General features: G+C 41.2%; 3 protein-coding genes across 3 annotated transcripts in view; 2 read left to right on the top strand and 1 right to left on the bottom strand.

The window, feature by feature from the left end:
* Positions 1 to 5,759, top strand: part of LOC102298956 (glutathione hydrolase 5 proenzyme) — a 12,761-nt gene extending 7,002 nt beyond the window's left edge. Inside the window, exons 9-12 of the mRNA XM_005927015.3 lie at positions 211 to 302; positions 4,433 to 4,539; positions 4,686 to 4,796; positions 4,889 to 5,759. Coding sequence (XP_005927077.1) covers positions 211 to 302; positions 4,433 to 4,539; positions 4,686 to 4,796; positions 4,889 to 5,035 — 457 coding nt within the window. The 3' untranslated portion in view covers positions 5,036 to 5,759. The remainder of the gene's footprint in view (positions 1 to 210; positions 303 to 4,432; positions 4,540 to 4,685; positions 4,797 to 4,888) is intronic.
* A 52-nt stretch (positions 5,760 to 5,811) lies between these two features.
* The window catches only part of ggt1a (gamma-glutamyltransferase 1a), a 31,795-nt gene continuing 10,359 nt past the window's right edge, over positions 5,812 to 27,247 (top strand). Inside the window, exon 1 of the mRNA XM_042222815.1 lies at positions 5,812 to 9,420. The gene's annotated coding sequence lies outside the window, so the exon portion shown is untranslated. The remainder of the gene's footprint in view (positions 9,421 to 27,247) is intronic.
* lrrc75ba (leucine rich repeat containing 75Ba) lies at positions 9,407 to 22,421 on the bottom strand (the record flags this gene model as incomplete). The annotated part of the gene is given in 4 exon segments (XM_005927014.3): positions 9,407 to 10,275; positions 18,021 to 18,133; positions 19,078 to 19,206; positions 21,979 to 22,421. Coding segments are annotated over 4 exon segments (1,131 nt in total). The 3' UTR covers positions 9,407 to 9,668.

Here is a 27,247-nt window from a genome sequence, read left to right as displayed (position 1 = left end):
CAGTTTGAGCAGGAGCTGAATCGCGCGACTGAAAAAATCGCACAGAAGCAGCTATCAAAAATGTGTCTTCCTTTGAAACTGAAAGATTAAAAAGGTTTAAGAGATTATTTTTAGAAGCTGCTTTGTACAATGGCTGTACTGCAGAATGAGTTTGTGTTGTCTGCGTCACAGGGTGTAGATCTAGTTGATTTAATGTTGTTTTCTTTACAGATTTGGCTCCAAAGTCTTCTCTCCAAGTACTGGAATCATCCTCAACAACCAGTTGTATGACTTCTGTAGAAGAGCTGAAAGTATCTCTACAGGTAAAGGATCAGCACGATCCATTTTACATTTAATATTTATGAAACTCAAGCAATCACGGGAGAGCATTGGGCAGAAGAGGTGGCACAGTGAGGATTCTTTCAATGGCTTTTTACTAATGGCACAAAGAGTTTATTTTTTTAGTGGTAACTGTTATTTTCCCTTTCAGCAGTGGGATTAATGAAACACTGCCTCATTGTTAGACAAATCTTGTGAGACCAGTTTTAAACTGGAGCAACGGGAGACTCAGGAGCTTTATACAAAAAACCCTCCAAAACGTTATCCTACCTTACGTCAAGATAAACAAGATAAACTAAGTAAACACATCTTGTTGTGACCTATTATTATCTCACAGTTCTGAAATCATTTTCCTGACACAACATATTTTTCTTTTATGTAATTATGTCAAAGATTCAGAAGAGGCTGCCGTAACATTAAGACACATATTCCTCAAAATCAGGTAATGTCAGTGCCAGCCAGCTGCTCATCTAGGTCACTGGGACAGTTTGGGACCCAAAGGAGAGACTTCACACTTATGATGTAGTTACATAAATACAGAGAAATTTCCACAGTTCCAAAACAATTAGTAAGGTTGCAACTTACTATAATGATTATAGCATATTTATGTATATATGTCTGTATGTACCCTATCACCTCCTTAACCGGTGGATTAATCTGAACAAAACTTTGCACAAACATCGTCACACATACAGCGATTATTAATATTATTAATGCAGCAATTTTTATGGTTTTTTTCCATCATTCCTCTGCGAATGCGACGTTACGTTCTCCATTTTTTTTGTTTCACATGTCACGTTCAGTGTACCCCACCTATACCTAACTTAAAGGTGACCAACATTTGCATCTGTGTATTGTTTAAGTCACCACTAAATACAGAATGGTGTTTTTGCTAGTAATTGTAATAGAGATTTAGCCAACTTCAAATAGTCTACATACCAAGCTGTCCAAGGTTAGAAATAATCTGTTTACTTAGCGGCACATTTTATGTGTATGGGGCGATCGTGGCGCAAGAGTTGGGAGTTCGCCTTGTAATCGGAAGGTTGCCGGTTCGAGCCCCGGCTTGGACAGTCTCGGTTGTTGTGTCCTTGGGCAAGATACTTCACCCGTTGCCTACTGGTGGTGGTCAGAGGGCCCGGTGGCGCCAGTGTCCGGCAGCCTCGCCTCTGTCAGTGCGCCCCAGGGTGGCTGTGGCTACAATGTAGCTTGCCATCACCAGTGTGTGAATGTGTGCGTGAATGGGTGGATGACTGGATATGTAAAGCGCTTTGGGGTCCTTAGGGACTAGTAAAGCGCTATATAAATACAGGCCATTTACCATTTACCATGTGTTTGTGGTTGGGCATTTGAATAAATCATTTTCTATTTGGATATTATTATTGGTCCAGACATATTCGAAATTTCTTTCTATATTTCTGTACAAACACGTGTGAGTACTTAGCTACACTGGCACTTTTCTGTCGATGTATCATATGTTGATGTAACTGAGGTATTTATATACCTGATAAAAATGCATATTTAATATTAGCATGTTAGGTTGTGAGCATGTTGGCATTTTAGCATTTAGCTAAAATTAGCATGCTATTGTTAGCTAAATGCTAAAAGCTCTTCTGTACCAAAGCAGGGATTCATGGCTACGGCTGTATTCTAGAGCTAGTTAATATGAAGCTTTAGCACCTTTCACACCTTTAGGAGCTGTGGATATCTATGGGGCGCCGTTTGTAAAGTGAAACATGCTGAAATTAACGGCAACATTTTTCCACATTTAGCTCAAAACCTTACAAAAACTATTTTTTCGAGTAATTTTTTACAACATTTAGTAAAATATTTGTAACTTTTCATCAAATGTTAAATATTAATCTAAATGTTAATTATTAAATCTAAATATTATATTTAAATCTAAATGTTAAATGTTAAATCTAAATGTTAAATTTAAATCTAAAATATTAATTTAAATCTAAATGTTAAATGTTCTAAATGTTAAATGTTAAATCTAAATTTATATTTAAATCTAAATGTTAAATCTAAATCTAAATGTTAAATCTAAATGCTAAATGTTAAATGTTAAACCTAAATAGTTTAGGCTAATATGCAAATTTATTGTACGGATCAACGGAAATACCAAAATAAAAGCTTCCCGAAAACCTCCGGTGCAAAATTGTGTCTGTTCTCCTCCTCACTTCTCCCCGCCATGTGCTGCTTCACTTCTTGCCTACGAGCATGTCCAGCGATTTTGCTGGACATGTGCTGCAGCGATTGTGAAGTGGAGACTGCAGCTGCTAAGAGTGCACTACTGCTAGAACCTTTGGATGGCCGACAAAACGGATCTTCCGATGTTTTCAGCTAAATCGCCGGACGTGCTTTCTCATGGTCGGGTTATGGCTGAATTCCAGTGGAATGACGGTCCCGCCATAATAGACGTTCCAGCCATGTGTTCCAGCCCTAAACCTAACCTTATCCTAACTATAACCTTATTCCTAACCTTTACTAGCAGTTAAATGACGTAAAATAGTGTTTTCCAAATCGATTTTTAGAAAATGAACGAACATGTGTAGATTGAGTCCAAACGGTTCTCATGTGCTCTCCTTTTTCCGATGCCGTAATTTAGGAACGTGTTGGGTACCCGAAAGCATAAAATGTTGACAATTTGTCACCTAGCGAAAATTATTACGCTTTGGGAGTGAGAACGTGTCTGACCACTACCGGCACACTTTTGCACCGGAGGTTTTCGGAAAGCTTTTATTTTGGTATTTCCGCTGATCCGTGCAATAAAGGTCTGGCTTCCTCTTTAAGTTGCTTGAAGACGACATCACAATTGAACATTGGCATCCTCGAAGAGGTGTCCTTTATCCTAAGATGCAATGACTAAGATAAAGGACACTCTTTCGAGGATGCCAATGTTCACATTTTGGACAGAGAGGACAGATGGTTTGAAAGAGGAGTGAAAGAAGCCATCTATGTCCACTGTGAGCGACCATCTTTGAACAGAGGCGGGGGTTTACGACACCAACTCTCTGCCATCTATAATCCAGTTTTGAGATCCCTTCCCAGACGCCTTAACGCCCACTCACATCCTGGGCCATCTGACCTCAGGAATTCGCATGATAAGGTGGGGCCAGGTTTCACAATGAACACACCCGAAACTCTGGCTGATTGGGACCCACGCCCAGTTTCACACCTTGGCTCAGGCGATTAGAGGATCATCAGGGGGTCCTTTTGTCCCTCTGTGGGGGGTTACTCCCACTAGGTTTATATCTGGGACTCTCCACCATTTGACCTTAGAACTGAAGAAGCTTCTCGGATGAGAGGTGAAACGTCTTCAAGTAACTTAAAGAAGTCCAGACGCTTTTCTTTGCAAGCTCCTTTGACTACGATGACCTGGATGACTGAGAACCTTCACAGACTTTTATTTTGGTATTTCCGCTGATCCATGCAATAAATTTGCATGTTAGCCTAAACATTTAGATTTAACATTTAAGATTTAGATTTAATTTATTGTTAACATTTAGATTTAGATTTAAATATAATATTTAGATTTAACATTTAGACTTTAGATTTAAATATAATATTTAGATTTAACATTTAGATTTAACATTTAAAATTCTGTTTTAAATATGAAAAGTTACAAATATTTTACTAAATGTTGTAAAAAATGACTTGTTTTGAGCTAAATGTGGAAAAATGTTGCCGTTAATTTCAGCATGTTTCACTTTACAAACGGCGCCCCATAGATATCTTTCAGTTTTTCAAATTAGAAGAAATTTCTCATTTACAGACAGTGTTTTTTATTGAGTCTCAATATGGAGAGTGTCCTTTGTACTAAGAGAGACTAACTATGTATAGATATCCACTTAATTAGTGTTGCCTGCTGAAGTATTAGGCTGAACTTTAGAATATTTTTTGTACAGAAATAGTTCTGTGAACATTTCCATCAGTGTCTGATGTCAGATGCTGAACAAAAGTAAACGGCACATGTCAGGGTTGAATAAATGCCCTTCACCCTCTGCTTCACATCATTCAGAAGCAATCATTTTGTGATCATTTTTCTCCTAACAGTGATGAGTGTGGATTGTAGTTTTGTGCTGTCACTCAAGGCTTTTGTTGTATTTCTCAGGAGAGCAGCCTCCCTCCTCTATGGCTCCAGTTCTGCTGAAGTCTCAGTCAAAGACACTGGTGATTGGATCGACTGGTGGGAATATGATCACTACTGGAATGGCCTCGGTACGTGTCCAGGAGATAAAATGATGCAAACCCTCTTTGGTGTTAGAGTAAACATTGTAGTCAGAGGCATTTTCACCCTAATCCATTCTTTAATCATCACTTTCCCATCTGAAAGACTGCAATGTATTCTACTATTTCTCTTCAAGGCGCTCATAAACCACCTTTGGTTTGGAAAGAGCCTTAAGGACGCAATTAATACTCCAGTTGTTTATGTCGACTCTGAAAATGCAGTAAAGTTTGAACCCAACTTTGAAAAGGTACGTGTAAATATTCAGTGTATTTAAATGATAGCACAATAAGAAATTCTGCTTTTGTTCTATCTGAATCTCTTCTCCTCTTTGTACTTCAGGATGTAATTGAGGCTCTTAAGAAAAAGGGACACAATCATCAACCAGCAACACGTTTCTACAATGTAGTTAATGCTGTGGAAAAGGAAGACAGCTGTATCTCTGCATGGTCTGATGAAAGGAAAAAAGGCAAAGCAGCTGGTTACTGAGGCCAAAAGCCAGGGATGTTAGTTTAATAGCATAGCTTTAAGGTTATACAAATTCTTGCAGCCACAAAACCACAAAATCTGTAGCAGATGGTGTCTGTCCTGCTGGAAAATCATTGAACAAGATGCTGATTATCTGTCTTCTTCAGCTGAGTACCTACAGAAGCATGTAGCAGTTGAACTCGTGGCCTCTAGACACAACTGACTCTAACAGTAACATGATGGATTTTGCTGCACAAGAAGAAGCAACAGCCTTATCTGTGACTGTGCCTGACCCCCCCTTTCGCTCTTCTGCTTATTTGTACACATTTTACCATCTGGTACTTCTGCCATTTCTCTCTTCTCTGGCATTTCTTTCAGGTTTTCTGTTGTAAAAGCAACAGATACATATGTATGGTACATGATACTACACTCGTGTTTCAGGCATGTGCATAACAAAACTGAGTTTAATGATAAAATAATTCAATGTTCAAATCATAAAGCCAAAAGAGTACAAAGAAAACAAATACATCATAAAAACTGAAAAAATGTTATTATATTTTATAAATTATTGGGGATATATTGATATTGAATTTCATTATCTAAATTTTTATCAGCCAATTTAGGATAATAGTTGGTCTGATATTTAACAGCCAAATCTTTCTCTTAAATGTTGATTTCACAATCATGCAAATATTCAAAAAATATTCTTTGTTTGATGCCAAAATTTGGACATGAATAGACTGAATAAAAAAAAAAACAATCATTCACATAGACTGCAGATAAAAGAAGTGAAAGATCTTTGTTTGATGCCAAAATTTGGACATGAATAGACTGAAAAAAAAAAAAAACAATCATTCACATAGACTGCAGATAAAAGAAGTGAAAGAAGCACATAGTTTAAAATTACTTAAACCTGCGTTTTTTCTAAGCGTCGTGCCAGCTAGAGACAGTTGTATAGAAATCTGTGGGAAAACGGCTCGATTGTGGTGGATTTATAGGCTCAGTTCTTGCTTTTAAGCCTTATAGATTACATGTTTTGTAAACTATGCTTCACATGATTGTTCAGATGGATGAAACAAAAAAATGGTGACAGGCATAAGACATTAGAAATAGAACCCTACAAAGTAGTGGGTAACTTCACAGTGCCCGTGTCCCACTTGTATATTCAAGCTTTGTAAAACTCACAATTAAAACTTAATAGGCTAAACCAAATAACACTGGTGCGATTGTCATTGTCAGCTTCACAAAATCTAGAGGCAACAGACTATAGAGATTAATTCATAATGTTGTCTTAAATTGAGATATTCGTCCATTTGGTCGCAGGGTGTGTGGCATCAGTTTAACCTCCTAGGACATGGCATCCACATCAGTGGACATCACATTTTGGTTTGTCTAGACCAACATACTAAATTTTGCTCTACAAGGGCCTGATATCCACTTACGAGGACATTATACTGCCACTGTTCTATCGAAATTTAGATAGAATGTCATCTTATGTGGATCTCATTTTTCTCAGAAACAAAAATCAGGAAAAAAAAAATCAGGTAATTTTTTTACATTCATCAGGTCCCAAAAGCCCAAATAACAAAGAGAAATGAAAAATGCATGCCATGAAAGAGTTTAGGTCTTAGGAGGTTAAAATTCTTTAAAAAAATGAAATACCAAATATTTTTTGCTTCTTAACTTTAGTTTTTTTTTTCTTTTGGATCAGAGGTTCTTATGTCTGACATATAAATAGCTGTTCATGCATAGCATTTTTACCCTTTGTACATGAGGTGCTTTGTCACTGTTATTTTATGTACATATATCAAATGAAAATTTTGCATTTGTGCAAAACATATTCCCTGTGTGTATAATAGTAATGGATACATCTTCAAAGTTGCTCATTTTTATAATAAATGGTTGAATGGTCAGTACTTTAAATTTCACCTTAAAATGTTATAGATGCATTGAAAATCTGGTTTCTATTATTTTTTTATAAAACCAAAATGATTAAAAAATGAATATACAGTTGAAAATAATGTAAACAAAAGGAAAAAATAAATTCTGGTCGCAGTCGATGTTTGACAGCCAGGCAGTAATGGCTTTTTTGTGGATGTACCAATGTGCCCTTCTGCTGTTGGTCTCTCCCTCCAACCTGAGGTCACTGTTATTGATGTGTGCCCCGTAATGTAGTCTGTGCAGCCTGTCTATGTTGTTTCTCATAGATCAGTTTGAAATTTTTTGTGGGGGACATTGTAGCAGTTGGAACAAGATAATCCGATCAAACGTTGACTCATACATTCAGCAGAGACGTTTGCTGAGCGAAAGTTTGACGCACTTTCCAGTGAACACCTACAGCACGCAATCAATTCTCACAGCAACACAGATAAAATGTTATTTTACTCGTAATACAGGAAAATAAATCAATCCTGAAGGGAAAAGGTCAGATGATAAGATCCTGGTGTTTTTTAGGGTGGGCTGCTTTGCCCTGTCACATGGTATTTGGACCTCGGGGGGTGTGACAGTCACACTGTGCCCTGACCTTATAGGAGCCACCTGCTGCAAATGTCACATTACCATGTCTGGCAGCAGGAACAAAAGGTTGCCAGGAGACGATCATGGGTAGGGCCTCATGCGATGACCACCCTGCTTTTCCCTGGCAAACAGTGGCAGTTCAGGCATTTCACTGACAGCTCACAGCAGCGCAGATGATCTGCTGGCTGGGAAACAAGCACGACATTCCAATAACCAATCCCAAACAGCACGGGCTGAGCTGATTTCTTTGATTGCCCTATTTGCAGACTAATCTGCATAAATAAATAAATCTTCCTTTTGGGGGTCAGGTGCAGGCTCTTCTGGGGACCCAGATGTTCCAGCTGTTCGGTGTGTACTTTGACTGTTAAAATAAAACCCGACATCTGCTCTTAGTTTGAATTGGTTCATTTATTGGCAGTCAGTGTTGGGCATGAGACAGATACACAAAGGCTACAACAAGGAAGAGTTTGACATTGACACATGAAAACAAACTACAAACCAGGTGGACAGCCTTCTCCATCACTCCCAGTAAACATTCGACATGGAAAGAGGTGTCCGCTCTGACTGTGAACTACATTCACTGATCTATTTTCTGTTTTATTGCGTCGTCCCATCGGCCGCTTCCCTTTTTGCTCTATTGTTCAAGCTAACAGCGGGTCGCAGGGCTCAGTTTCATAGTCGTTATTGTAACTACTGAGTTGGACAAGTAACAAAACACCGAAACAATAACACAAATCATTACAGCAACAATCGGACAAATTACGGATACACACATATAACACACAGCAAACATTTATTATATATCTAGTGATGATTTTTTAATGATTGCTTCAACAATCAGGAGCCGTCATTTCCCCGTCTGCAGGTATACTTTCAGCTCTCTGCTTCACTGCTTATAATCGATGTACACAGAGGCTATGCTATGGTGAAACTGAAATATATAAAAAAAAAATCAAACTGCCTTAAAGTGCATCGCAGTGTTTCGGTCAGTCTAACTTAAACATCATGTGCTACTACAAGCAGACTAGAACCAATAGATAACAGTCATGGCTGCGTCTGATTAGAAAACACAGGACCACTAAAGTACAGCATCAATAAATGGGAACGACAACATATCTGTAGAGACACACAGCAGTAGGAAAGGGCAGCTTGGACACTGCTCTGACTTAGTGGCCCGCATGAACAGCTGGCTGTGGTGTCACAAATGCACTGAAACACACAGTGGGGATGAGCACAACATCTCAATAATCACACAGAGAAGGGAATAAGAGCATTCGGGCGAGTACAAAAGCAATCAGTGACCGCTATCCATTGTTTGGTCCTACCTGTTGTCTTCTAAGATTGCTTTGTTCACCGAACAGTGCACAAAAATAGCCTGTGGAAACACAACAGAGCCATGTTTTGTGTCCTCATTTACAACTACACAAGGGTGTGCGTGGGTATTCACAAGTGGACATTTGGAAAGGGGGGGAAAACGCAAAAAGTCGACCTAGCAGTTTTGCCGGGCGTCACGTGATGGGTCGTCGGCTGTATAGTCTGTTGAACTTGTGTCATAGCTTTTGTTGAGAGATTAACAGAGAACACACAATGTGGAGCTAGGCCCTGCCTGCCAGAGATAGACTCAGTCCTGGTAGAGAAACCCGGAGGGACCCACTGTTTCCAAACTGGCTCGAGTTCCTCTTCAGCTACCGCCGGGATGTTGCTCCTCCATCTGAGCAACTGATCTCAAACCTCCTCAAGATTGGCTTCTCAGCTGCCACTGTCACAGAGAGAAAGAGAGAAAGAGAGACAGCAAGCGAGAAAGAGAGAGAGCACTGGTTTGTTAATCCTTCCGGCCCCCCCTCCAATGAAACCGCACCTCGTTCCCAAGAGCACCATCCACCAACACGGTAAGTCATGGCCGCTGCGGCTGTCGCTTCATTGTCACTATCTTGTGTGGGTTAACTCAGAGATGGTTAGGAATAGCTTGGTAGCTGTGTCGGGACAAGAAGTTCACAATGTGGGCACTGGTCTCCCTCATGTCTTGAGGGGTAACTGGGCTCGTGGTGTGAGGGCAAGAAGGCGAAGGAAGTAGCGGAGTGCTGTGGGACGACGTTTCAACCACAGTTGAAAGAACCTCGGAGACAAAATGACCCCATCACCTCTCACAGTAGTGAAGGGTAAAGTCTTTGGAGAGCTGCTTCTCCCCTAACCCCCAGGGCTCCAGCTCAAATTTGTCCCCCACATCATCCTCATCATCTTCCCCATCTTCATCTTCCTCCTCGTCCTCCTCATAGTGGCTGGGCTCTTCAATGGATGTCTCCAGGTGGTAGGAGTAGGGCTGACCCTCGGTGTACTCGTAGATCGTCGGCAGGCTGCTCTTTAGGCTGCAGCGCCGGCGCAATGCGACTAGCAGAGGCTGAGGCATGGTGAAAATGTCCATGTTGTTCCCTAGGTCGATCCAGGCCAGGCTGGCGAATTTCTTGGGGTCTTTGAGCATTTCGGTGAGGTCTTTGAGTATAGCCAGGGTGAGGCGGTTGCCATTGAGGGCTAAGGTGCTGAGTTTGGGCAGCGAGGCGAGGAAAGGCAAGAGAAACCTCAAATTTTCGTCAACAAGTTCGGTGAAGCTGATGTCTACAGCCACCACACTGTCTCTGTTGTTTTGGAGGTAGAAGGCGACTTGACGGACGTCCCGGGTTGAGAGGGGAATACCAGACAAGTCGACGGAGTCACTGGACATTTTTTTCTGTAGGGTTGTCTTGAGACTGTTGGGAATATGAAGAAAAGAGAGTGGTATTACTTAGATGTCTCTTGCACATACACAGACAGAAATTGCTTTTGGCTGGAGGATGAAATGATCTTTGAATGATTCCCCGATTGATGAAAAAAACAAAGCAGTAGTTTTATGCTGTGTTTCCTGAGCTGTATAAAGGAGGGGGCTAACTGGTCCAGCTTGAGCGGAAGGCTGGTACAGAGAGTCCAGCATGGGGATTTGCTAGTGTAAACAGAAGAGTCAAAACATCCGAGCGAACCAGCAGCTTGAGCTTAAAGCTCTATGGGCCAGAAGCACGGGGCTCCTTATAGTGCAAGGTCACAACCGTTTCCCCCTGCAGAGATAAATTATGAAGTGCTTTGGAGGAACTAATCTGAATAAATCTGGCCATTTCAGTTATGGGGAGGCTAAAGAAAGACATGACTTTGCCTCTTTTCTTTTGTTGGTCAGCGACGTGCCACCTGATAACAGATTTTGGTGCAATTGAGCAAAGGAGTATGGAATCACACAAAACGTCCCCAGTTTGCTACACATAACAGAATCTTCTCATGAGCCGTGGCTGACATGTTGTGTATGAATGTCTGTAACACATCATGATTAGGCCACAAAACATATGCCGCAGGAATGCAGCAATGAATAATGCGTCATTAATTCACACCGCTCGCCATTAATAAATTATCACGTCAGAATGACTATTCATGCAAATAGCTAACACTTAATAAATTACAAGCTAAATATGATCTCACCCATTAAGTAACCTGTATCATAATAACTGTGATTCTATTACAGAAAAGTGCTTTTTTGTTTGTTTGTTGTAGACAGCAGCTTTTGACAAGCCTCTTTGAGAGGGAAGAACATGCAATGTGAGTTTGAAGTAGCCAAAAACATTTAGCAGGTGATGAATAATGTCACAGATAAACGATCATGAGCTCATAAAGGAAAACTTGATATCAATCTTGTTTTTGGCTTCTGACTGTGGCTTGTCAGCATTACGCAGTACTGTATCTGTGGATCAGTGGTTCATGCAGCAACATGTAGATGTACACCTGCCAGCCAGGTTTCTCAAAGCACCTTATGTATGAGGACTTTCATAAAGGTCGACTGAGCGCAGTGGAAAACTGCAGTGAGTTTGGTGGCATAGAAATGAGTGCGTTAACTCTGATACTGACAGACATTAATTGTTGGCAGATTGGTTTAATTTGCTCACATGAACATACACTGATCTGACTACAGTGACTTTACAACACCTGCTATAAACAAGGCAGACAAACATTCTTTAAGCTCAGCAGATGCTTTAACACGATTATAGCATGTTTGAAAAGTTCAGTCCCTCTGCCTGATTTTTCTGTCTCTAAAGGGGATTTCTGAGTTGAAATTCAATCAGGGAAGCTTTAAATGATTACTTTTCTGCCCAGGATTTCTATCTGTTTCAGTGCATACTCAGTATAACCCCTGGAATATCTTCGAAATCCTTTCAGGACATTGCATAATGAAAGCACGATTTGAAGCCGAATCTAAATATAGGCGATATTAAGATCCCTTTCTGCAGCTAGCATTCGTGCCGAAAACATTTCTGAATTACTTGCACGCTCCTTTGCCCCTTTGTTTGCAGTCCCTTACATTTACAAGCGCCCGACTCACCCCAGCCCTAGAGGAGGCAGTGTGTTTAACTTGAGCTGTTACTGAAGTGGTCTCCAAGCTGATTTGGTGTCAGAGTGAATTAAAGCATTCCCAGCGCCCTTGCGACTTACTGTGACATGCACCTGTCACTTGTTATGCACCCAAGTGGGGTTTTTTTTGTGGTGCTGAAAATGGATGTGCCCTCAGCAGCATGCACAGCTCCTTTTTTTTAAAAGCAGGTGATGGGCTGATGATCAAATAACTCGTGAAAACCCCCCCAAAATATGCAGATATCACCAGGATTTAAAAAGAAGTTTTAATCAGGTGCAGAGGACAAGAAATATGCCAAGCATGCTGCACTTCTATCAGACTCTTGTGAGCCAGAGTTCTTTCTCTCTCTTCTGTCTCTCGCATCCTTTTTTACATGACAGAAACCTCATTTTAACCAGAGGCACAAAGGTCCTAATGGCCGTGGCAGAGGCTTCGCTCCAGGTGTGAATAGGTTTTGATCACGCAGCTCCTTCCTTTTCAGACAGGCTTTTGAGCCCAGTCTGCACAAAAAAAGTATGTCTGAGGCATACACACTTCTTTCATCCTGCGTCAAGATTTGATACCACAAAACATGAGCGCTACTGATAACTTTGAGTAGATGGTTTTTCTTGTGAATTCTACATCCAAGAACATGAATATCAGGGCTCAGTTTAAATTAAGAAACAGTGCAGAGGTATGATGCTGGATATCTGTGGCTAAGTAGATGCCCAAAGAAATAATAATGGACACTGAATCCAGTAAGGACTTACAGTAATGACATCAGCCTTTAATAACAATGCATATTTACAAACAAGCAACCTAATAAACACCCTTTACATAGTTAAGAAATCAATTAATTTTACATTGTGGTGCCATATATTAAGTATTCCCACCAAGAGTGCACCGCTTGTCTCTACGTGTGGCTCATCAGTCTCCAAGTGTCAGCGATTTAATGCAACGAGGCCGCGTTCTAATTCAGTAAGCACAAATCAAATCGCTGTTGGGATTTAATAAAGTAAATATTCATTCTAAAGCTTGCTGAGTAGAAGTGAGATTATATATATATATTTTTTAAATTAAGAAACAGTTTTTTCTAAACATGCAGTTCAGTTTCCTCCTCATCTCCCCTCTGGGCTGTTATTGCATTACTCACGCCATTTTGTCTTTTTTGTCGAGTCATTTACGTTCAAACTTTTCTCTATTATTCATCTCAGTCCTCTGGTGGGTAAAGCCCATCTGCACGAGATGAGCAGTCTCGTCACACCTGCTCCCTGATGTCACGTATATTTTCCACTGCACACTCATCATAAAGACGTACAGATGAGGTCGGCGTGCACTACAGATAGAAATCACACGCACATAATCCCTCTCAGCACTGCATTGTCCTTCATGCTGCAGGGTATTCAACCTCACACTTCACAATCCGTATCGCTAAAGGCAGTTCCCTCCCATGCACCAATCAGCCGCAACATTAAAGCCACTGACAGGGAAAGTGGATAACTCTGAATAGCTTGTTGCAGTGTAATGGACTGCTGTAAAATCCTGGATCCTGGCGTTTATGTGGACATTATTTTGACATATACTGCCTACCTAACATCCCTACAGACTTGGCTGACACCCGTCCATACAAGCCCCAAGCAAGTACTTGAGGGAACTTGTGGTGCTTTTGAGGATCCTTTAATGACCATACAACACAGATTAAGCCTAAAAACTATATGATAGTTCAGGTTATTCTGTTTCTGAGTGTTAGGTGAGAAAACAAAAGCAAATTATTAAGTCACGTAAAGCTTATGGGAAAGAAAAACACTTCTGTAAAAGTCAAAAAAGAGAAAAGGTCACAAAAAGTGTCTGCAAATTTTATACTGACATGAATTTAGCCTTAAGGTGAGAGCACTTCAGTAGCGTATCTGGGTCACTGCATCCATCAAGCCCATTTTTTTTCATTGCACTTGGAAAAAAAAACCAAGGAAAGTTTTCTAGCCAATCCTAAATAAACTAATTAGATTAGATTGAGATTAATGGGATTACTGAGTTTCAGATATTAATTCAGTGTGGCATTTCAGTCACACAAGTGTGTACAGTACTTAGAGGACTGCGTGTGCCGCACTAATGCTAGATAATGAAGGGATGAACAGTCCCGTGGCATTGAAAAGGACTGAGCTGTTTCTGTTTCCTCTGAGTGGAGAGAAACCCCACAGAAATGGATTTGTTGCTTTTTTTTAAATTTTATTTCTTGCACAGAGGAGCCAGGCTGTCTGCAGCTGAACAAAGATTAAAGAGAAAGGGAATATAAATCCACTCTAAATTTGTATTTGTGACACACTTTCTTTGGTTTATTTGCTCTGTAAATGTAGACCAATAAAACCTTATTTGACAAAGGATAGACTTGGAATTTCTACAAAAATGCTCTTATGGTTGTGTGATAGTTATAAAGTTACAGCCAAGAACACAAGCAGTGGCCTAGCTGCACCTCTGAAGTTCACTTTTTTAAAAACAAAATATGATGTTTTTGTTTAATTATTGACAAAAAACACGGTTCTAATGTTTTATTACACTCAAAGTTGATAGACTGTTTATAAAAAATGGACATACTAACAAGTTTGTCTCCTACTGGTTTCTGTTGCCTTAGGTTTAGCACTCGACGAAGAGAGTGATATTGTAGTGTGAATGTGTGTGTGAATGGGTGAATGACTGAATGTAGTGTGAAGCGCTTTGGGGTCCTTAGGGACTAGAAAAGCGCTATACAAATGCAGGCCATTTAGAGCTGCCAGCTTAAGCCACAGACTGTATATGAAAGATGGACATAGCTTCTGTGAAAAAGCCGAGGGTTTTCGCCTACGTCATCTGTGTGTTTAAAATCAGATGTAAGCAAGCGGCAGATTTGAATGAGAAGCCAAGAGACACTGGATAGTTATAGGCTAGCAACTTAATAATCACACATATCCTGCTTTAACCTTCTTTTTGACTCTAATGTGGAACATGACTTGAAGTGATTTAAATAAGTATGTAGAGTGAAATTTGTTTTAATTCATTCTACACAAGTTAAAAACTTTAGGAAAACACAATGAAATCTTGTTGTTTGAACAACTACTTTGTTAATCAAGGCAATTACTGCTAGTCTTGCTTAATTAACCAATATGGGGGTTGATGATTTCATAGAGACAAACAACCATTTGCTCTTACATTCATGGGTAACTTAGAATCACCAATTAACCTAACTCTAATAACACACTGCAAACCAGCCAGATGTGGATTTGAACCCAGGCCCTTCTTGCTGTGAGGCAACAGCACTAACCATCACGCCACAAAGCTGTCAAGCCAGGCTCAACAAAACTAGGAAAGCTATGATTACAAGGCTTGATACAGAATTCTCCGTACGTTTTTGTCCTTGACAGGTTAAACCACAATAAATAGCGATAGCACATACATGGTGTGGGTATAGTTGTCTGGCTCTTAAAACTCCAGCGATTTTCCTGCAGTTTGAGATCTAATGTGATCTTGTGATCAACTAACAACTAACCACTCTTACTAGATTATCATGTCATCTCAACAAGAACAAATTAAGTCCTACCTCAAAGCACACTGTGCGCTGTCGATCTTACGTGCTGCACAATAATGTTTAATATTTAGTATTTACTGTTATATTCCCATATGTCATCGTGATGTTCTTTTGCTCTCGTTTTCTTCTGCTTGTTTTCTTTTTTCATTCTCAACAGGTGAAATTAATAAAAAAAAACAAAAACAAAAAAAGAACAAATTAAGTTGCTGAATTTCATGCAGATGCTACATGATTTAATTACGTTCACCATAGAAACATGAAATTATTTAGTACATGTAACAACCACCCAATTTCTTTTTTTTTTGAGTGTGGACTTCTTTTAGTAACAAGAGGAGTCGCCTCCTGCTGACCTTTAGAAAGAATGCAGGTTTAGCCAATGTTTTTGTATTGGCTAAACCTTGGCTAAATTCGTTTTTGAGGGGGTGGTGGGGTTGGTTCTTTTTACAGTTTATAGCCAACGATGACTAGTCGGCTTGGATAGCATGGCACATATAATTGACTGTATCTGTACTCAATGAACTGGACAAACCAAATTCGACTCTGTTGTGTGACTGAAACTCGACGATACAGCACCCAGTTGTCACTCAAAGCTGCTATTCCCTAAAAACACAACTTTCTTCTTCTGGCCACAACAATAATGTAATAATATATATTTTCTGTACCTACAAGGCAAGTAATTACAACACAAGCACAAAATTATGCCACACAGTATAATACATACTTTAGTTACTGTAAAAAAAATATTCACAAGCTTTAAGTTATATAAGAAATCTTCACCTTTTAGTTTTCAACAAAAGCAAAATAGCTACTGACGTTTTGTAGATATGTGACTGTTTCCGGTCACAAAGGCCTAGAGACTGGATTGTGACAATTTAGCAACCACTAGTAATGAGGGGAAAAATATTTATTCCCTGACCTGCCGGTGAGTGGTGCCTGACAGTTGATGGGAAATTGATTGGATACATGAAGGGTTTTGGTACATGACCATCTTTACAACCGATCTTATCCAGCGACAGCCAGCAACCAGTTGCAATTTACTTGGGGAATACACATGTTTTCCTATTGATCAATGGTTGTATTACAGCTCAGTGTTGGACAGCTCTTGTTCAAAGTGCACATAATTTTTTTTTAATGTACTAGGCTTTGTTTATGCAAAAGTGTCAAAAATGAAAAAGAGTGGCTATGGAGACTAAGTCACTTTTTACTTTACATCTCAGAGAAAAAATTAATTATATGGTTTGATTTTTGTGAGCTTCACAGATGCTAGCAGATGTCCTAAATATATCTAACAAAGTCAATCTTTGTGCCTAATTTTAGTAGTTATTCCAGGCTAAGCTAATTGCTAAGCTAAACTGCTAGCAGAGTTCCCAAGAGGCAATGCAAGTTACTCTAAATGACCTTATAAATATTTGAATCAGAAATAAAATGATGAGTTAAGCTCTTAACTGGAAAAAGTAGGCTATCTCCAAAAACTTAAGTTTGGGAGGTGAACTTCCTTTTCACAGTCAGCAGCAGACTGGACCTGTCTCATCTCTTTCTAGCCTTGACAGGTATTTGTTCATGAACACAACAGCAGGCGAAGCTGTCAGAGCTCACAACACCTGCTGTATTAATATTCTGTTTTAGGGTGGATTTCTTGTTTTAATGATTCATGTTGCTCCTGCTGTCTCAGCCAGTGTCACACCGTCTCACTGCAGGTTTATGAAGCCAACAACAAGACTAAGTGAAAAAGAGCATTTAGCTATCGGAATTTAGCGACTGTATGATTCCACACATTTTCAGAGAAGCTGTCAGTTTCAGTAAAGTCGTGTTTTTTTCCTCTTCCGAGCTGAAATAAATGTCTGTGAGGACAACAAAGCCCTGCCTGTGCAGCTAAACAGTGAAATGTCTGATCTACATAAGCTTTTCTTCCAGTTTTTGCGTGTCACCTCTGAATGACTCGCAATAAACCCGTCTGATCTCGCTGAGCTCACATCGTCTCGTTTTCAGCCCTCAGATTGTTTTCATCTCTTTAAAATTAATCCATTATTTGCAGTGTGTAGTCAGATGTAGAATAAGCAATTACACGAGAAACAATTATGATAGGCTTTTTCTGTTCATGAATAGGATTACCAAGTAACACCTAGACACAAAAAATGTTGTTTGTGTTATTTGTGTGCAACCTAATTCTCTATTCATCATTTGCACATCAAAAGCAATGCACTTTTTCATGAAAATAGCTACAATTACATTTTAGCACAACCCTCCCAGCTTTTTTTGGCATACAGATGACACGTTTGCTGCCACTTTTGAAGAGCGAAACGCCAGTAGCGATGCAAATCCACCGCACGGTCCTCTCAGATATGATTGACAGCTGTGGTTATTCTTAACGTTTCTATCAGGTCAGCCCATGGCCAGCTCTGTCGTATTTCAGTGTCGGGTACAAAGATGAAAATCTCTACTGCTCGACATGGAGCCGAGCCCTGTTCTCTGTTGTGTGTGCGGCGGCTGACTTATTACAGACTGAATGTCTGGACAGAAGGGCTTACCAGGCCTGGGATTTCCGTCTGGACATGCTCTGCCTCAACCACTTTGAGTGTGGGGTCAGGTGATAGATCAGCTGTCTGCAAATCTTATCAGAAGACTTTATGGTGTCTGCATCCTGTAGACGAGGACAGAAAGAGTGCTGATAAAGGAACACAGAGCATGAGAGTAATAGTACTAAGGCAGCAGCTTTTTCTGCCCGTGGAAGTAAAAGAGAAAAACAGTTCTTTGCAGCTCTTTATATCTCTCAAGGTTTTAAATCCTGCCAAGTTTCCTCGATTCTTTTTTTTTTTCACACTCATCAACCTGTAGCTCCACCATATTTCACCTGAACAGAAATCTTAATGGTTTATTATTATTCTTGAAGCCTTGAGCTACTCCTGAACAAAACACAATTTAACTGACTTGCTGGAGCAAGAAAATCTAATCACATGCAGCATGCACTGGGAAGCAAAACACAGGAAGTAGTAAGCAGAGGTGACATACAGCAGCTACTGATAAACCCAGATAATTTCAATGTATTAATCATGCTGTGGCTCCTGGTGACCACTGCCTACATAATAATAATAATAATCATCATAATAATAATCATCATCATAATAATAATAAAAATAAAAATAATAATAATGATTCAGTTTTCATCTTTGATTTTTCAGACAGGCTGAATTACACATTCCCATCTGTACATAAAATTCAACCTTATTCTGTTTCAAGGTGCTATTTTGATTTATTCAATCTTGCTGGCACTGTCAGGTCACTCCAGCTTTATGAGTTTCAGGTATGAAAAATTTAACAAACTGCATTAAGCGGTTTTCCAGGATTCTTACTGAGCAGCTATTTCTAGCTCCTCGAGAGTAACATGTGTCGGCGGAATTTCTTTCGAGCATCTGTCGTAGGAATGTCAATAACATCCTCGGATGAGATTTTCTTAAGAAGACAGCGATTCACAAACGGAATTCATAAGGGAAATGTTCTTAGGAGAAAGCTTTCCTTTGCAGAGTGCTAACACCAAGCTTGTCAGGGAAACACAAAAACACACAGAAAAAAGGAAAGAAACCTGACCTTCTTAGGACACTGCATCTCTCGAGCCAGGCTGAGCAGCAGCTCGTGTGAGATGGGATCCACTAGATTGAGGAAGGCAGCGTTTTTGTACAAGATGTCATTGAGCGATGTGCCTTCTAAACCCAGATCCTACCAGAGAAGACAAGATAACAAAAAAGAATCACAAACCCAGCAAGATGCAGTTGCAGAAATACACAATTAGGGGTCTAAGAATGTTGATTTAGTCCGACAAACAGGTCCCTACTGTGTCAAGGGGATCGTGACTCCTAATGGAAAGATAAAAGAAGCGTTTTGTTTTAAATATTCATTAAAGAAGACAGGCTGCGTTTTCATGTACAGTAGCAAAGTGAAATGTAGGTGGGGGGGGAGTCACTGGGGAGAGGCTGTGTTTGGACATATCACCCCTCGGTGGCACTTATCCACAGGGCATATCTTGACATGCCATAGTGCTTACTGTTTGCAGAAAGCAACCCATGCCTGACTCTCTCTGACCTCATGTTAATACCTCAGATCAAACCTCTGATTTCTACATGCTCTACTTTCATTGGTTGTTTAAAACTTGGGGAAAAAACAACTCAACCCAATAACTTTCAAATGCATTTAATATCTCAGTGCACATGCATCTATTTTTCCTCATTTATAATTCTCTTCTTGCCGTGGCACTTCAATATGTTAGAGTTTGAATACATTTCATTTGTACTGCACGTAAATACATCTGCAAAGAGGTCAGAACTGACAGCTGTCACGGCAGCTTGCACGCAGTTATGATGAATCCGAGAGGATCTGCGGTGAAAAAAAGAAATCAAACCAACTAAAAAGAGGAGATGTCAGATGACCTTTCGAGAGTGATGAGACAAGCAGCAGTCAGCGGTGCTGCTGTGCGCGCTGAACCATACCAACTCGCCTTCATCCACATGTCCATCCTCAAGGTCCTAATGAGCCAATCTATGATGGCGAGCACTTGTGCAGCCCATGCAAGTTTAATGAGAAAAGAAAGCCTTTGAGACACTACATACGGTACGCACACACCTGTGCACATGCACACACATTCAGACACATCCGCTTTTTTTCCTTCCTTAAACACAATCTGCATTGATTGTAAAAGACAGTTGGAGTGGGAGGCTTGCAGCTTCACATTCCCGGCAGTCCTTTTAACAAGGGTGGCAGTAAACACAGACTGAACCCAAAGCATGGGAGAAACTGCTTTTGCTCTTCTAAGAAAGACTTCTAAGAAAGAGAAGGTGTAAAAATATCTTCCTTCAGTGTTCATGCCTGATCAACTGTCACGTGCGAGTGTGAAACCAAGCCTGGATCCGTCCTCATATCTGCAACGAAGCTCAGATCTCTTTCCTATCTGCGGCAGAGCTCGCTGTTACACACCAATTAAATCTGCAGCTAATTCTGAGAACAGAATCTCGTCAATATCTGCTGCAAACTCTGCAAGAAAAAAAAAAGATAAAGTGAGGATCATTTAACAAAAGTAGAGCTCATTTAGGGGAAAGTGAGCCTCCCGTCCCCTGTGATGTGGCTGTCATGGAGCCTGGCCAGGCCAGTTTATCTCCTTGGCTTGATTAAGGAGGTTCCACTCTCTCCTGTGTCAAGGCTTCAGAGTAATTAACACCGGACAGCTAAAAGACAGAGGAAAGCCCTAAGGGCAAGCAAACAAATGAGATCACTTAGGATATTGCTGTATCTTTGATGTGTCCACATATTCTTTCGTGCGTGTTTTACACATTTGCCAAAGCAGGCGAGAAGAGGCTTTAAAGAAGCCCTTTGATTAAGATCCTGTATGGTGGAGTGTAGGACATTTGAGGTCATGTGTACAAAACTCGTCCTACTTAATTTTGCAAAAACTACATCAAATCATCGCACTGAGTGTGTTCTTAGCTTGATGATGATGCATTTTAGAGGTAATTGATTTAGTTTCCTCAATTCATTTTAAAATGACAAAAATACCAAATCTTCACATGACTATAGGCACACACACACACACACACACACTAGAATATTTACAAAAATAAATAAATAAGGAAAGCAATGACAGTGGCCTAGACTTTCATTTCTTTAGGTAAGAGTTAATAAAACCTTTTGAAGTGGAATAATATTTTGTATTGGTGAACACAAGACTTCAGGGCTCTCATTGTTGCTGCTGGAGCACAGGCCATTACAGTGAGAGAGAGAGACATTAAGAGTGGGGAGTGATGGAGGTGCTAGGTCGCTCTAATGGGCACATTAGAACAGCCTAAGGAAAAGGTGAAACTCTGGCTTGGCTTTAGAAGAGAAGGGAAACAAGGACAAATGCAGACAGGGATGGAGATTTATTTGTGCTCTGCATTTCAGGAAATATCCAGAACCATCAGGAGAAAATCAAATTTGAGGTAATGCGATGACACAGTGTGGAGTTTGAACATTTCCTCATTCGGTGGGTAGGTAATCCTATCAAATCTAATGTCAACACTGAGCAGGTTTAGCCACAGTGAGAGAGAGTGGTGAGTCACGTGCTGTGTCTGCCAATGAAACACTGTGTCACAGGTACAGTGCTCTGCCAGTGGCCTACTTTCCATAAAAAACAAATGCTTCAGGAGGAAGTGGCCAAAGGAGTGAGCCCACACACGCGTGTAGTAACCGCAAAGGGAAATGAACGAATAATGTGGGCTTAGGTCAGAGGTCAGAGGCCGTTACAGAAAATGCAGGAGAACACTACAGTGCACCTGTGCCACCGCTACATTTTGGATATGCATGCAAAAGACTCATTCACGCACGTACACAGTCCCTCATCGCTCTCTGTGAGATGGGAAAACAATGCATGCCCGCATCAGCACCACAGCAGGCTTTAGGGCAGCGCTGCTGTTGGCAAACAACGTCCGACTTCACCATGCCCTGTGCAGGTTCCTTCCTTACCTTCCTCAGTAATTTGAGCACGTCGGTCGCCTGGTCTATCCTGCGGTCACGGAGCAGCTTCTGGATCTCTTTGATCCACGCCACTCTCCTCATGTACGGGCTGTGGTTAGTCCTTCGCAGCATTCCAGGCAGTTTGTCTGATTTGAGCATCAGCGCAAACAGAAAGTCCCCGCCGCCCCGACCTCCCCTCTCGCTCTCTCCGGCGCTGTTCAGGAGCTTGCGTCGCCTTTTGGAGAAATTCTCGTTGTCCAAGCTGCTCTGCCTGCTCAGTCTGGAGCCCATGGTGTTTTTGTTGTTTGTTGGCTTGTTTCTTTCTCTTTTTTTTGACACAGTCAGACAGCACCACTACCAAAAGGACAATCCCATGATGAGCTCCAGTTGCCCGTTTCCAGCAGATGCTCCTAAGTGGATGGTAGAGAGAAAAAAAAAAACAAAAAACAACAGCGTCGTGTTGTCTGGCTCTGCGACTGGCTGTCAGATGGCTGGGGATCCGGTACAGAGCCACATAATATCCTAGAACGCTCTAAACGATCATCGTTGCCTCGTGCACCCGTCACGCGTTAGTATATCTCGCTTTGTTTTTCTCCTCCGTCGCCGCCACTGTGCGCTACGTGCGCCAGGCTCAGATGATGATGATGATGCTCCGGCTGCTTCATCCTCCGGTCGTGTCTGCTTTTACGCTGCTGTTTAGATTTGTGCAACGTGGAGAGTCCGACCAATCGCAGCATCTGGTGCCTGCTGCGCGTCTCTCCTCCCAGCCATAAACCCCCCTCAGCCCTCTCCCTCTCCTCCCCGTGCAGCTGCAAAAAGGGGAATCAAATCACAAGAATATTCAGCACGTGATACCAATGTAAGCAAAAGAATCGTTGAAAGAAAGGGATTTTTTTTAAATGCTCTGAATGTGCCACTTTCAGTTTGATTTTTTCTTTTTCTTAGGGGGGTCTTCGGTTTATCCTCCAGAAGACCTGAAAGTTTGTCTTTTAGCTCCAGCTTCTCAAGTACGTGCTTCGCCATGGGCCCCGGTATAAATCTGAAATTTCTCTTTTGGCAGTCTTGTTGTTGTTCAGCCTTTGCATGAGCTATCAGCTCCTGTTTGCATCAATCACAGCTTCACTAAGTCACAGAATTCACTGAAAAATATCCACATCTCGTCTTTTGTCACATTGCCATCTCTCTTTATTTATTTCCACGGAGGACGGTGAATGGGGGGCCCCTGAGGTGCAGCCAGCGACATAATAGACAGCTCTCAGTTATTTCAGCCCCCATCCACACCTATTCTATTTGTAGCCCAGCTCCCATCATTGTGGCTTTAAGGACTTTGAGCCTGACTTGACCTTATTTGCTCTCATGATTCAGGCTCACTCTTGTTTAGTGGAGAGCACAGCGCTGTGATCTGTTGTCTAATAATTATTTTCCCTGGCTGTGGACCGGCCCAGCTGCATATTTTTTTAGAGGTTGTAATTATGATTGACCAGTGCCCTTAATTTAATGCAGCATCCTCACGGCACTGACTTGTTTTGTCAGATCCTTGACTCTCGGAGCAATGCCGGTAAAGCGACCCAATTGAACGGCTTGCTCTAAATGCTGCTTTCCTGTTTCAGGTTTGCAAAGTTTTTGTGACAAGAGAATTAAATCTGCGCCTAGAAACAGTTAATGGACATTAAAAAAAAGATTCTCAACCCAGTGGCCAACTTTTGGTGGGGTCTGGTGATGATTAAGGTGCACCGCTTTTACAGATTCTGTTTGATTTACATATCACAGGGAGCACTACTCTGTCAGCTTTATTATATCCTGTGTGATTGCAGCTTCACAGTGGCAGCAGGGTTATCGCTGTTTGAAAGAGACTCACATTTAACAGGCAGAGAGGGTCTAATGGGACAAATTAATGAGTACACATACATACATTTTTATTACTATTTTAAAGCTCTTCTAAGCTTTGCATCAACCCATTATCTACAATATGGGGAATTCTCTTATTGTAATATTCAGTATTTGTTGTCCTTTTCTGTCTTGACAAGCCGAAGCACGTTAATCTATAACTGTTCTAGCTGAAGATGTTTATGAACTGCAGGTTAATTGATATCAACATGATGTAGCACGACAAATGAAATAGTAAAAAAACCCAAAAAAAACAAAAACAGGTCATGGTCAAAATAGCAAAGAAATCACGCAGCCCAAGAGGATAACAGTGAAACAGTGATGTCATTTTCTTGCCCCCAAGCAGCTTAGTGGTTAGGATGCTGACTCTGAGTGGCAACCATTTTTCTGGGGTTGGCAAAACTGAGCTTTTGTTCTGCTGTTGAATCCGTGTAGGCTCAATAGTAATGTTCTATTGTGGCCGTTTACTACTGTCACATCTAATTATATTATGATGACTCATATATAATAAGCAATTTCTTCTTCTTCTGGCCTCTTCTCCTATAGATCACCACAGTGAACATTAGCCTCCATCACGCCCTATCCCCAGCATCGTCCTCTGTCACACCAACCCTCTGCATGTCCTTCATTTCTTAGTGGTCTTTCTCTTTTCCTCTTGCCTGACAGCTCCATCTCGGACACACTTTGTCCAATATATTCACTATCCCTCCTTTGCACAATTCCAAACCATCTCAGCCTTGCCTCTCTGATTTTATCTCCAAGCTGCTCAGCCTGAGCTCTCTCTGATATTCTAATCCCATCCATTTTTGTCACAGCCCAAGAAATCTTCAGCATCTTCAGCTTTGCCTTCTCTCTTTTTGTCAGTGCCACTGTCTCCAAACCAAACATCATAGCACGTCTCACTACCGTATAGTTTCCCTTTCATGCTTGCTGCTGTTCCTCTGTCACATATCACCTCTGTCACTAATCTCCACCCTACCTCTACTCTCATCTTCCCCTCTCTTGTGCTTTGGATGGTTGAACCCAGGTATTTAAACTCATCCACCTTCATAACCCTTACTCCTTGCAGCTTCACTGTTACACTTGTCTCCCTCACATTCACACAAATGTATTGTTTCTTGCTTCTGCTGACCTTCGTTCCTCTTCTCTCTAGAGTATACCTCCACATCTCCAGGCTCTCTTGCACCTGTTCCCTGCTCTCACTACAGATCACAAAGCTGTCTGCAAACATCACAGTCCATTTAGACTCCTGCCTGACCTCATCTGTCAGCCTGCCCATCAGCACTCCAAACAAGAAGGGTCTTAGAGTCAATTCTTGATAAAATCTCACTCCCACCTTTCAGTCTTATTGCACACCTCACCCTACGATCCCTGTCCTCATACATATATCCAAAAACAGCTGCTGTAGAAAAAATGTAACTCCAGTTCTCTTAATTTGTGCACATACCACCGATCAGGTTTCACTGTTGTTGTGTGGGCCTATTAAAGTAGTGGCTGTGGCCTTCAGTTTTCCCACTCCACCTAGCAGCGATACCGTCACTTCAAATTGCACCCCTTGGCCTATAACTCACAAAATCAGTCAAAAATCCCCCCAACACTGCACACTGTGTTAAATTTGACCCGTTCATGTACACTGTAAGAGGTTGCAAACAAAAAAAGACTGGGTGGCCTCTGTTCTCCCTCATTTGTACAGTGCTGCTATGACAGAAGCAGCTTAGCTACCAACTCCTAATTGCAGCACACATCCCAGAGCCTGTCTGTGGCGTCCCTATCATTAAAAGGAGCACAGCCGGCCATAAAAACACATTACATCACCTTTCTGCTCTCCATGTTTCTGCAGGCTGCGTTTCACCTGTCGCTGAGGAACAACAGCAGCGTGTGATCAGATCTGCTGCTGCGTATACAGGAATAAACAAGCCTCCCTCTTTATTGTACGAAAAACAACTGGAGGGAAACATGGTGGGTAGTGTGAGTGTATCGCTCCCATCAAAGTCAAAACGAAACCTATAAGCCTCTAAGCTGACGGATAAAAATATGAAAAGAGCTCCAGCTGATATTTCACACAACAACTCGGGTGCAGTGACAGTGCTGTTCGCATTAAAACTGAAGGAAGCACTGTGATCTGTAACTAAACAGAAATGTAATTGCTCTTTTCTGCTATAAATCAGCTCTGCCTGCTGAACAAACTCCCCTCTCTTGGGGTGGCTCTGAACATGGGAGATCCAGAACAGGATATAGTAATTAGATTTAGAGACAATCATAGCAGCAGCAGCAGCAGCAGACCACAGGCTCCTTTGACAGCACTTTATCAGTGTGGCCCAGCAACAGGAGTGCACGCTGGATTAGCCGAGGTACCACAGAAGGGTATTTGCTGTTCTGCAGCTACCGTCACCGATGCTGCCAGCTTGGACTTGTGCTCCCGGGCGAAGGCGAAGGCATCTTAATCGGTCTGAGGACGCCTGCAGAAAAAGCCAAATAGAATGTGACACGGTTACTGAGCATGGCAACGCTGCTGGCCGAGCCAATCACACAGAGCCCCGAGTCAGAGCTGAATGCTGCTTGCATCTGTAAACAGATCACTCTCACCTTCACTTTGTCAAACCTGGCAGATTGATATCCGAGTGAAATGGAAAGTTATAGAGCACCAGAAAGACAAACTTGAGAGCTTCACTCCAAAGTGATCAGTGATGTGCAGAGCAGTTGTTGTTTGGAGAGAGAAATATGATGGAAATAATAGATTGCAGCACCTAAATTCAGATTTTTTTTTAAAGAATTGAATGTGGATGTCTGCAAATGTGTTTTTTTTCTGTCAGAATTTTGAACCTTATTGTTTTTCTTCCAACATCCCCAAGAGCTAACACACACACAGTAGGCACTCCAGAAAGCTTTGATGGTGATTGCTTTCCACCTCTCATCTTCCTCTATGCTTTTTTTCCCTCTCTCTCCGTATATATATATACACATTTATTTTTCTTCTTCTTAATAAAAAACAAAACAAAAAAACCCCAGCATTGCTCATATGAAAGGACTGCTCATCAGAATCACAGTGTGACACCTGAGCGAAGTCACACCTTCAAACCAAGATGACACAGCACACATCAGCGGAGACTTTAGTTAGTTATATAAAACACACTGTCATTACTGCTAAGGCTCAGTAAGAGTCAGGTCATTCCTTCTGTTCTGTCCAGCATTTCCAATGAGTCTGTGAAACAAACAAACCAAAGGTGAGTGAAATAAAAATGTGGTGTTCTTTTTGCTTCAGATTTTTAAACATATGTAAATGTTTGGCTCCCAATTAAAAAATAATGATAGGCGATGTCTGGAGGAGAAGACTGTTGCTTCTGAGCTGAAGAATCCGGTGTCTTTCCGAGGTGTGCTGATTTCCCCGTGC

The sequence above is a fragment of the Haplochromis burtoni genome, unplaced genomic scaffold, assembly GCF_018398535.1.
Source record: "Haplochromis burtoni strain Fernald_Lab_line unplaced genomic scaffold, NCSU_Asbu1 Contig_95, whole genome shotgun sequence".
NCBI lineage: Eukaryota > Metazoa > Chordata > Actinopteri > Cichliformes > Cichlidae > Haplochromis > Haplochromis burtoni.
This window is presented reverse-complemented; position numbering and strand designations above follow the sequence as displayed.